Source organism: Phascolarctos cinereus, unplaced genomic scaffold (genome assembly GCF_003287225.1).
Source record: "Phascolarctos cinereus isolate Bilbo 61053 unplaced genomic scaffold, phaCin_HiC Scaffold_5;HRSCAF=322, whole genome shotgun sequence".
NCBI lineage: Eukaryota > Metazoa > Chordata > Mammalia > Diprotodontia > Phascolarctidae > Phascolarctos > Phascolarctos cinereus.
In genome coordinates, this window is record NW_027555958.1 from 97,827,351 (window position 1) to 97,840,265 (window position 12,915).

Genomic DNA, 12,915 nt, shown 5'->3' on the forward strand with positions numbered 1-12,915 from the left:
AACTGGAAATTCAGGTAATGTACATCACCTGGGGAATGGCTGAACAAGTTGTGGCATATGAATGTAACGGAATACTATTTGCTATAAGAAATGATGAGCAGGCAGATTTCAGAAAAACCTAGAAAGACTTACACGAACCGACGTTAAGTGCAGTGAGCAGAACCAAGAGAACATTGTATACAGTAACAGGAACACTGTGCAATGATCAACTTTGATTGACTTAGTTCTTCTCAACAATATAATGATCCAAGACAATTCCAAAAGACTCACAAAGGAAAATGCTATCCATAACCAGAAGAACTATGTAGTCTGAATACAGACTAAAGCATACTGTGTATTTTCACAAAAGGCTTTTCCCTTTTGTTCTGTTTCTTCTTACATAACATCACTAATGTGGAAATATGTTCATATTATTGCATATTTATAGCCTATATCAGATTGCTTGCTGTCTTAGGGTGGGAGAATAAATTTGAAACTTAAAATCTTATTAAAAAAAGAACGTTGAAAACTATCTTTACATGTAACTGGAAAAAATAAAATACTATTTACAAAACAAAAAAACAATGCATTCTGTGGCTAACCACCTCAAAGTAACTACATTAAAGCTACAGAGGAATTGTTAAGTCTCTCAGTAGAAGGAATACCAACTCTGATGAAACTAGAATGCCCCTGAAGAATTAGTCTAAAAAACCAACAGCTTTTACACTTCAAAGCACAGCAACATTCAATAGAAGTGAAGGGGGATTTCAATTATATAGGCAACTGCTGGAGCTATCCTGCCATAAGCAGAAGCAACTAAGGATTTTTTGCTTTGTAAGGAAGCAATGAGAAGAACCTCTATTCTGGACCTTAGAATTCCAACAAAGAACTGGTTACTAATGTGAAAATGATGCAAGCAACCACTGTCATCTTCATGTGACAGATGAAAACAAGCTAAGTATATATGGTCTGACACAGGTTTTGGGAGAGAAAATTTTCAACACCTCAGAGGAAGGGTAAAGAGAATAGCCAATCCAAATCGGACATTTGAAGGATGAAATTTTGAAGGCACAGAGAAATAAATCTGATGCAAAAGAGGAAGAAAAGCAGTGGTTCTCAAACTTTTTTATACTCTTAAAATATGAGGACTTCCAAAGAGCTTTTATTTAGGTGGGTTATATCTATCCAACAGGGTCCCCAGACCATATTTTAAGAACTAATGCAGAAAGAGACTGATATTGATACACAGGGAACTCGATTAAAAACTTAAGACCAGAAAAAGAAAGCCCAAAAGATGACAGCAAAGTCAGGCAAAGGAGGATGAATATAAAAGTAAACCGAGAACAAAAATGGACTTTAAAAAAAAAAAGAGCTAGCATCCAAGAAAAGTGGAGAAAAAAATAAGATAGTGCTAGATAACACATACAAGTTAAAGTCACCTATCCCAGACAAATTACATACCAAGTACTGAAAGAAATAGCATATGATTTTGCTGAGCCAGTCAGTGATCTGGGAGAAGCAATATCAAACAAGAGAGGGAAAATATTGTCTTAATTTTCAAAAAAGCAAAGAGTATAGTTAAAAACTAAGCCAGAGAGTCTCAACTAGATTCCTAGCAAAATTCTAGAATGTATTATTAAGGTGATAGTTAGTGAACACCTACAAAAGGAAACAGTGATCACAAAGAAGTAGCATCGTTTCATCAAGAATAGGTCAGTCCAGATTAACCTTCTTTCCTTTATTTGACAAGGTAATTAAACCAGTAACAAAAGAACGAAGCAGATACAGTTGACCTAGATTTTAGTAAAACAATTAATAGCTTTTCATAATATTTTTGTAGGTAAGGTGGCCTATACAATTTTATGTATGATTAGATAAATTTAGAACAGGTTGAATGGCCAGAACCAAGGTGAAGTGATTAACTTGGAAGGAAGTGTAGTGCCCCACTGATCTGTACTTGACCCTGTGTACTATTTAACACTTTTTCCAATGACCTGGATAAAGGCACAGAGGGCATTGTTATCAAATTTTCAGATGAGAGAAGGGATAATAAGTAATATAGTGGAAGAATTAGTACCTAGAAATATTTGGACAGGCTAGAACACAAATGTAACATCTTAGATTTGGATTCAAAAAAACAACTTATCAAGTAGAAGATGAAAGAAATTTGGCTAGACAATAGGTAATTTGAAAAAGATGTGAGGGTTTAAATGGAATACTATTTCAATAAATCAGCAGTATTATATGGAACCCAAAAAGGAAAAAAAAAGTGATCTTAGGCTGCTGTAAGAGAAGAATAATTCACAATACTATCAGTCTTTCTGCATTCCATCCTGATCAGACCACATCTGGAGAATTGTGTATAATTCCAAACACCACATATTTGCAACACGACTAACTGTAGTATCCAAAAGAAGGCAACCAGGATGGTAAAGGGCTTCAAGATTATGATACATGAGAATCAACTGAAGGAATTTCACATGTTAAACCCACAGAAGATTTAAGGAGGCTATGATAGATGTCTTAAAGTACACGAAGGGCTGTCATGTGAGATGGAGATCAGATTTACTCTTATTGGTCTTAGGACAGAATTTGGAGCAATGGACATAATTCATTGATGAGTAGTCTTATGCCTGATATAAGGGAAAATTTCCTAACAATTAGAGATATACAAAAGCGAAATGGGCTGCCCTGAGATGGTGGTCGCTCCCTACCTCACCCCATCTTCACACAAAGGCCGCATGAACACTTGTCAAGTATGCTGTAGATGAGATTTTGTTTGTTTTGCTTAGACTAGACAGATTCTAAGGTAGGTTCTGTCTAACTCAGATTCTGTGACTGAATAATATTAAACTCACTGAAATGCCAAGTTGCAATATTAAAGTAACAGTCCTGCGCTACTATTAAAAGAAACTTCACCCTGGAAAACTCTATGGTATAATTTGATTTTTAGACTACTGAACACTTACTGCCTTATCTAAATCATGTATCTCCCCCCAACACCTAGCTTAAATGTCCATACAGAGCAGAGATATAGTTTGCTGAACTAAAAGAAATGAACTAAAAATAGGAGGAAAAAATTTGAATTTGACACATATAATAAAGCATCTTGACAACAATGATTTATAGGATTAAATGTGACTGAAAATAAAAATTTTAAAATACACACACATGTATATGTGTATGTATCTACAGAGAGAGAAAGACATACAAAAGAATGGAAAATATCAATGTTAGTTTTAGAAATATATTTAGAATTACTATTACATACACTTATTACATTTCAGATTTGAGATATTTTTAGTGATAATAATAACAGAAATATACATAAGAGGACAAAATCATTTAAAGTGAACTTATTAATCATAAAACCTTCCACAATGGGGGGCAGCTAGCTGGCACAGTGGATAGAGCTCTGGCCTTGGAGCAGGAGGATCTGAGCTCAAATCCAGCCTCAGACACTTGACACTTACTGGTTGTATGATCCTGGGGAAGTCACTTAACCCCGATTGCCTCATCAAAAATCAGAAACAAAAACAAACAACAAAAACCCTTCTATAATCTGATGACTTTTTTCATAGCTAAAGACAATTGTCAATATACATATTTCAGCATGTAAATGTTTATAAGATCTTACTAACATGGCATTTTATATCTGGAAGCAATTGGTCTAAATGAGCGCTGAGCAAAAATTCAATAGCCTCATCCAGTACTTTTTCTTTCCAAAATGAAGTTAGTGTAAATAATCCACTGAAGTGGATATCAAGCACCAGGCCTCAAGTCAGAAAGACCCAAGTTCAAATGGAAACAGCCTCAGACAAGTACTTAGTAACTGTGTGACGCTAAGCAAGTCATTTAACCTTTGCCTGCCTCAGTCTCCCCAATTCTAAAATGGGAATAATTGGGGTTCCTCTTGGGGTTATTGTGGGTATTAAATGAGATAATAATTGTAAAGCACACCTGGCACACCGTAGGAGTTTAATACATGTTTATTTCCTTCCTTCCGATTTTAATATAAAGAAACTAACGCACAGAAAGCTTCAAATTACTTGACTATGGTCTCAGAACTACAGTTATCTCTTCCACATCAAGAGGGTCAGGGACACCCTCTTCCTCCCACCCTCCTATCTGAAAAATCCCCATAAAATTTTTTGACCTCCCTTCATACCAGAGAAGTATGAATTATTATGGTACTAAAAATGTTGATATTATACAATATTATACGTATACTTTATGCATATCTGAGTTTCTAAACTTTTTCTGTGTCATCTGCTGGTCTTCACCTGACGTCCGCGGCTTCCACAAAACTCCGCAAAAATTCCCATTTAATTTCTTATGCCGACCTTCGATATATCAAAACTGTGATAGAAAAAGTAGCAATGTAGAAGGGATAACTGTACTTAATATCAGATGTCTTCTGACATCAGAACTTATACTATGTCCAAAAACAGTTCCCGCTGAAGGGCAGATCTTTAACACATAAGGCAGCACCTGAATAGCATGTACAGCAGTTAATATTACACCTAAAATGTAACTATAAAGGACCTAAAGCTAAAAGACACGAGGCAGAAATATCGTACTTACTTTTCCTTTCAAAATATCGTCATAGGAAGTGACCCAAAGCAGAGAACTTAGAGCTCTAACCACCTGGATACTGCTGTCACTGTGCCCAGACCACTATTAGCCTTTCTGAAACCTTGCAATGGAATTATTTCCAATTCTATTCCTCCCATTTTGTTTTCACTGGAAGACAAATGTGCTAAGTCTATCACAAGCAGCAAACAGTGTTATACTTGGCTGATGGATCAGATAAAATGACTTAGCAGAACAGAATTCATTTGGAGTCATATACACTCAACTCCATTCAAAAGGGATACGATTGTAGAAGCCTACAACTTAAAATATATTTGACAAAAGGTGAAAATACAGCTCACCACATTGATACAAGTACACTTTATCAAATGATCAACGTTCACTACCACCAGATATATGTTTATAGCCTTAACAAATCTGAAAAGTGCTGGTAAAAATCAAATGCATATTTTTTCTTATAATTACCTGAAATAATTGTGGTAGTTGACAATTTACAGCACTTCAGGATTTGCAAAATACTTTATATACATTATTTAACTAGGTTCACATACAATAACCTTTTGGGGGCAGGTATGATAGTTATCTCCACTTAATGGAGATTAAGAAACACATTCAGTGAATTAAAATAAAAATCACCAATCAATAAGCAATGTTTAAGCATCTATTATATGCCAGGCATTGTCTTAGGCACTGTTTTTGACAAAAATTCAAAAACAAAATGAAGAACCCTTGAGAAGTTTACATGTCATTGTGGTAAAGTTAGATGTATGTATGTATGTGTATATGTGTGCTTGTGTATGTGTGTACAGGTAGGTATGTGGGTACAAACACACATACATACAAAATATACACAAAAATTACGGGGTAATGATCTCCCTAGCAGCTAGGAAGATCATAAAAGTCATCATACAAAACAGATGACACTTGAACTGAGCTTGGAAGGAAAACAGGAACTCCCAAGAAGTAGAGCTGAAGTGCATCAGATAAAAGGTCAAATATAAGGAATAAAAGGTAGAGCATTTTGGCTAAAATATCAAGTTTGAGAAGAGGAGTAAGTAATGTGCAATAAGACTAGAACTATAAACCAGAGGCAGATCATGAAGGGCTTTAAATGCCAGAGAAATTTATATTTTACCCTAATAGTGTTAAGAAGCTACTGGAGCTTTTCGAGCAGAGAAGGTGAAATCTGTGCATGTCAGTTATCTGTGGATATCACTTTGGCAGCTAAAGTAGGACAGAATAGAAAGGGGAGAAATTTGAGGCAGAGAAACCAATTAGGAGGTCACTGTAATAGTCTAGGCAATGGGTGATGAAAGCATGAATTAAGGTGATTGCAGCACAGATGGAGAGAAAGGGATGGATACTAGAAATGCTATGAAGGAAGAATCAACAAGATTTGAAAACTGATTGGATTGGGCGGTGGGGTAGAGTGATGGATAATGAAAGTTGAGGATGACTGTAAGATTAGAAACCTAGGCAACTAAAAGGATGATAATGATCTAAACAAAAATGATATAAATTACATGCACCCTTCACCCAATTCTTCTATCCCATATTTTCCAGAAAATCATCACTACACTCCTTAATATTTAATCTCTATGTGCTACCTGCTTCCCAGCTGTCTATAAATGCCCTTATATTCCCCATCCTTAAAAACCTCTCAAATGGCCCAACCATCCCCAGTAGCTATTTTCCTATATCTCTACTTTTTCATACTTAAATTTCTTGAGAGACAGCCAACTACAAATGGTGCCTCCATTTCCTCCCTTCTTATTTTCTTCTAAAACCTCTACAGTGTGACTTCTGACTTCATTTTTCAACTAAAAATGTGCTCTCCAAAATTAGTAATAAACCTTAAGTACCAAAGCTAATAACTCATTCTCAATCCTCATTATTCTTGAACTTTCTGCAACTTTCGACACCGGAGACTCTCTCTCTCCTGGAGACTTTCTCCTGTCTGGGTTTTTGTGATGCTGCTCTCTCTTGGTTCTCCTACCTTGTCTGCTCTTTCTCAGTCTCCTTTGCTGGAGCTTCCTGAAGGGTGTACAACAACAGTCTGTCCTGGGCCCTCTTTTCCCTCTATACCAAGGGTTTTAACTTGGGATCCACGGACCCCCTAACCGGTCCTGTGAAAGTATTATATTATTATTTTCACTATCTACTAACTGAAATTAAACATTTCTTTCAAGTATGAATTTTTATTAAAAACCACTATTTTGAGGAGTCCATGGGCTTCTCCAGAGGGCTAACGGGGTCCATATCACAAAAAAGGTCAAGAATCCCAACTCTATACTAGCTTGATAGATGATTCTGTCAGCTTCCATGGGTTCAATTATCATCTCCATGTAGATGATTTTCTAAACTATTTTTCCAGCAGTTAAGTACTCTCCTGACCTCTAGTTTGGCATTACCAACTTCCCAATAGACATCTCAAATTGTATATACTATAGCAGGGATTCTTAAACTTGTTCCACTCATGACCCCTATCAGCCCTTCTTAAACTGTGAGCTGCGACCCCATATGGGGTACAGCCATCTCAAACTCAGTATATACAAAACAGAACTTGTTACCTTTCCCCTGAATCTTCCTCTCCTCTGAACTCTGCTATTACTGTGGAGGTGACACTAGCTACTCTCCTGTCACCCAGACTCACACCACAATGCCATCCTTAACTCTTCACTCACATTTTATATATCCAATTTATTGCCAAATCTTGTTGTTTTAATTTTCACAACATCTCCCATTACTGTCTCCTCTCCATACCCACAGATAACATCTTTGTACAGATGACTTCATCAGCTCTTGCCTGGATTAGCATAATGGTCTGATGGTTGGTATGCCTGCCTCATTTCTTCCCACTCCAGTCCATACTTAACTCAGCTTTCAAACTGATCTTCCTTAAGCAGAGGTCTGACTATATTCCCCTCTATTTAATAAACTCCAGGGGCTCTCTATTACCTCCAAGATCAAATATAAAATCCTCTGCTTGCTTCTTAAACCCCTCACAACTTGGCCCCTTCATACCTTTCCAGTATTCTTACACTTTACTCCCCTCCACATACTCTACAATCTAGCTGTATTAACCTTATTCTTATTCCTTGAACACAGGACTCTATTTCCCAACCCTGTACCTTTTCACTAGCTATCTCTCATTTCTGGAATGCTCCCTCCTTACCTCTGCCTCCTAGCTTCACTGGCCTTCTTCAAGAAATTGGCTCAAATCTCACCTTCTCCAAGAGAGTCTCCCTCCTTCTTTTCCCTTGATAGTGCCTTCCCTCTTAGATTATCTCCCATTTACACCGTGTATATATGTGTTGTTTATACATAACTGTGTGTTTGCTAGCTCTCCACATTAGAATATAAGCTTTCTGAGGATAGAGATTTTATGCATTTCTTTGTATCCCCAGCACTTAGCATAGTACTTGGTACATGGTAAGTGCTTAATAAATGATTGCTGACTAACTGACTGAGGGAGAGGGGTGTTTAGAAGGAAAGATGATGAATTATGTTTTGGACATGCTAAATAACTTCCTTGTTGTCAATCAGATTAGTATGAGACACAGCATTCAAACCCAAGACTGCCTGACACCAAGTTCAACGCTCTTCTACTACACTAAGCTGTTTCATGAAAACTGATACATTTTACTTCTCCCTTTTAAACACTGCCTGGATAATTAAACTTTTATATGATGTACATATAAATTAAAATTTTATTAATGCTTTATATCAAAAAATCATTTATAGCTAGTTTCAATATATTTATAACTTATTTATATATCAAATACTTACCTTTTGAATGAATTTCTCAACACTCTGTACCACGTGTTTATAGAACTAAAACAAAAGAAATAATATACTTCGTAAATAAGATATAATTTTTAAAGTGCAAATTATATGTGTGTATGGCACTTTTTATGCTTGAATATTCAAAACTGTCAACTTATTATATGCCTCAACAGATAATCAGCTGTATTACTTAACTATAACAGAGCTTCTTTAAAAGAGACAGAGATAATTAGCACTTACAAAGGACTTGATCCTTTTAACAAAAAGAAGACACTCAAAAGTTTCTTCCCTTTTGCCAATAATTGTGTAAGACAAACCAATGCAGGTAAACAACTAATTTGAAAAGTTGAAAACAAAACAAAACAAAACATGCTTCTTGTATTAAAATAATCAAATTCACCTACTCATGAAAAAAAACCAGAATATAATTTTGTTTATGCAGAATGACTGGGGAAATGGAGTGGTTAGATTAAATCTCTTTGAATAAAAGTTTCTATATAAACTATGTCATTATTAAAACTACAAAACTGCTGGTGCAAGAAGGGCATTTAGCCCAAACTCCTCATTGTACCGGAAAGGAAAAAGTGCAATTTAAAAGAATTAAAATCAATAAAAATGAAGTTAACACTAAAACTATGGAAAATGTTTGATAAACCCAAAATCGCTTCTGGATTCCTTCCAGAGTAGAGCTTCTTTATGAACATCAGTGACTACCACATTTTAAATAGAGAACATAAGGGCTCTTAGGCTATAATGATAACTATACCATTGTACTATGGCATACCCTATGGGTTGCTTTTTAGAAAAAAAAAACTTAATACCGGTTTGGTTGTCTTGCTCTCTCATAAGGTCAAAAAGTTTTTAAAAATCTGATTATTTGGCCTTTTTGAAAAACCAAGATAAATGGGAGCTTCTTATACATGATGTCCCAAAAGCTTTATGCAGTTTTAAGGTGTGTGGTTTTTTTTTTAACATAGCTTAGACCTGCACTAAGACTTCTGGGACACCCTGTATCTAAGAATATGTAAACTATCTTAAAAGAAAACCATGTAAACATTTAATGTTTGGATAATTATTATTCTAATGCAGATTTGCAAAAATATCAAGTGTCCATAATCAATCTGATTTACAAATACTACGTTCGTTCAACCCAATCCCAACAACTCTCAACTTCGTATTTAGAGCTTTTCTTCATCTGTTCATCACAATTTTGCTGTGCCAGAGGTATATTTAAAAGCAAGTTTAACAATCATGGTGGTCTGAGTATAAAGCTGTACTTTTCCCAAAACCTGGCTAGTAGCAAACCTGAAGGCATTTTTTTAGTTAATACTTATATATATACATATACATATATATGTATATATATATTTTTTTTTCCTTTCAAAGAAGTCACAGAAGAATATAGTCTATATTCAGACCAATAAGGCATCACCTCCCAGAAGCCTAGGCTAATTTCTGAGATACCATATAAACTTAGTAGTATATATCTCTATGAAGTATATATGCAGGGAACAAAAATGTCTCTCAGTTGTAGAAACTGATCTTTTCTTTTGAAAAGACAACAGTAGTTTAAGAAAAATTACTATTTCTCACCTTAATAGCTTTGATGGCTGCCTTAGTAATCTGTGTCATTTTAGCCTTGGAAATAGGTGGCTTGTAGTCATTCAGGGAATAGAGCTAAAGAAAAAAAACATGTCTTTAAATACAAAGCAAGACTAATCCTGCAAAAGTGATAAAATTTATGTAAATACCAGACTTCTTTCTACTGACAATACCCTACTTAAATTAAAATGCTGCTTCTGTTAAGAGAAATTCTTCAACTAAAACATAAGGGTGATTTTTATATAGTAAAGTATTAAACTGCCCAAGATCTAAACCATGCCTCTAAAAAAATTTTGACCAAAAATATGTATGGATGAAGAATTCAATTTAAGTCTGATAATTCTGAGCTATAGTCTTTTTTAAATATTCAAAATTCACTTACTGATTTCCCCATGTAGAACATTTCCTTTGTGTTATACTGAAAAACATGATTATAAATTTTCTTTTGTGTTATTTCCTTTATGATATACTGAAAAATATGGTCATAAATTTTCTGCTGACATACTTCAACAAAAGTGACATAAAACTTGATCAAACCACAACCTTCATCTAAGTCCTTCTAAAATATACATTAAAATTCATTTGTTGAGAGACTATGTATTTTAGGTTTCACCAGGTGCTTTTTTATCTACCATTCACTAAGTCAACTTCTTGGCTCTCCAACAGAGGGCTCAACCACAATGATAACACAGTAGCATAGTTGTTGGAAACTATTTGGATGCTCAGCTCAGTTGTCTGCATTTAGGGTTTCAGATCACACTATTTGATCCTAGTTCTGGCCTTAAGTACAACCTATGATCAGGCTTTCCTCAAAAACCACTGGTTTAAAATCAGGGTCATTCTTACTGTTGATCTTTTGTAACTACCACCTAGTTCCTTCTCCATCTACCTAGGTTTGTGATCTCTCCCCTGTGCCTGCCTCTCTGAGTCTGTGTGTTTCCCCAAACTTCCAGCTTGAGATCTTCATCCCTCCAGGCTAATATTCAAGACATTTATTAGATATGCCTACTTAGAAGATTGCTACCCATCTGTTCATTCAGACTTATGCTGATCTATATACCTGGAACGAAACTCTTACCTGAGCTGTTCTCTAAGATTCTATCTTGACCTGAAGTAGCATCACAAATTTAAAGCTTGAAAAATTTAAGAGATGATCAAATCTATTCCTCATTTTACAAACAAGAAAACTGAGGTCCTGAGAAATTCAGTGCCTTATCTACTGTTACACAGGTAGTAAAGTAATAGAGCTAGCATTTGTTTAAACAATGTTCCGACTCCACATACAATAATGATCCAATAATCATCTGCTCCTCCCAGATAACCTTAACTAGATTCTGGTTTATTAATTCAGACTTCTGGTACTCACACGCCTTGCCCTATTATTAACTAACCTCCTGACTAGAACTCCTGGCTTATCCATGCCTCTCTGACATAATTGGATTTCTGATCATTGACAATAGCATATAGTGCAAAGAGCTAAAGGACTATAATTTATGAGCCTTGTTACTTTTTAGACATGTTACTTCGATCATGTCAATCTCTCTGTGCCTCAACAGGATAGCAGGGATTCCAAGGTATTTTTTTATGTTTTCAAATTCTATGCCTCTACCAAAACAAGACTAACTTTTTTGTTTTGTTGCTGGGATTTTAATAAGAGAGGGAGACTGTAAGTTCCTTCCAGCTTTGTCTATTTCTATCTGCCTTGATTATAGCATTCACTTCTTAACTACAACAGATTTACTTACTCATTCCCCCATACACAAGCTTGAAGTATACACTCAAACATATTTTATTCTCATTTTCCTTGAAAAATAAAAACCAGTAAATAAGTGTCTTTTATCACTGCCAGGATACTAAAGTGTCATGACTACTAAATTAGAGCTTTTGTAGATGCAAAAAGAGGTATATTTTAAACTAAGAACACATGAATAATTTTGTTCAACATATCCCTTTCATGTGCCAATGATTCCAAATTATCTTACTTCCTAATGTTTATAAGAGAAACCATGGGTCAAAGAAAACAGTTCAGACTTCCCTAAACTTTGAATTTCATTTCCTTTCTCTTTAAATGGGTCCTACACAAAGTTATAAATTTCACCCCCCAAAAAAATTAAAATGAAAAATTCAAAAGCTAATAGTTTACATATATGTTAGTCATTATCTAAAATGGTCACAAAAAGGATGGTACACTATCAGTAAGCCCCACCTTCCTTTCTTCATCTGCATTAATGAATACAGAACCGCTATCATTTAAATCTTAATATGCAGGAGCCTAGATAAGAAAATATTTAATATCTGTTTAATGAACACTTTGGTCTTTTCCATCTGTTTCCCAATAAATAGAAAAAACTAACCCTACCTATTCTGCCCCATCTAGCTGGAAACACTTTGCCACTTTTCAAAACTCCTGTTATTTTGCTGCCATCTAAATGTCTGACAAAAAAAATCATTGCATTTTGTACATTTTCAAGGAACAATATAGAGTTCTAAATTTCATTTCAAATGATTTCATGAATTTAACAAATAATACAGTTAGGGTTTGTAGCCCACAAAAGAATACAAAAAGAAACAAACATGAAAAGGGAAAGAATTCAAAGAAGGTATCTTATTTTGTAAATTGTGCAAAGTACTTATTTCTATGTACACTCAAAACATTTTCTCTCAAAATAGTTGACAAAATATCAATATATTTCATACCAAAATTCAAATTAAAAAAGAACTGAAAGAAAATGCCTTTCTTTTTGTCAAATATACATCATCTATGTTAAGAGCTGGTAAGATTTATCAGAAATTAAGTATCAAGTATAATATTCTAAATTTAACAAAAATTAATAGAAAAGACAAGCAAGTTAACAGAGTGAACATTCTACCCCAGAGCTTGGGAGATCTTACCTTCTTTAGCATATGGGGATATTCCTGGCATCCTATAGTGAAGTCTCTTTCTCTATGTATTAT

The 12,915-nt window shown here is 34.9% G+C and overlaps 1 protein-coding gene across 3 annotated transcripts in view; it reads right to left on the reverse strand.

The window, feature by feature from the left end:
* SCAF8 (SR-related CTD associated factor 8) overlaps window positions 1-12,915 on the reverse strand; it is a 104,002-nt gene that overhangs the window by 60,803 nt on the left and 30,284 nt on the right. For all 3 annotated transcript variants that reach the window (XM_020986667.2, XM_020986666.2, XM_020986665.2), the window contains 2 exons: window positions 9,952-10,035; window positions 8,362-8,406 (listed from right to left, as the gene is read on the reverse strand). In XM_020986667.2, the coding sequence (XP_020842326.1) occupies window positions 8,362-8,406; window positions 9,952-10,035 (129 nt within the window). The remainder of the gene's footprint in view (window positions 1-8,361; window positions 8,407-9,951; window positions 10,036-12,915) is intronic.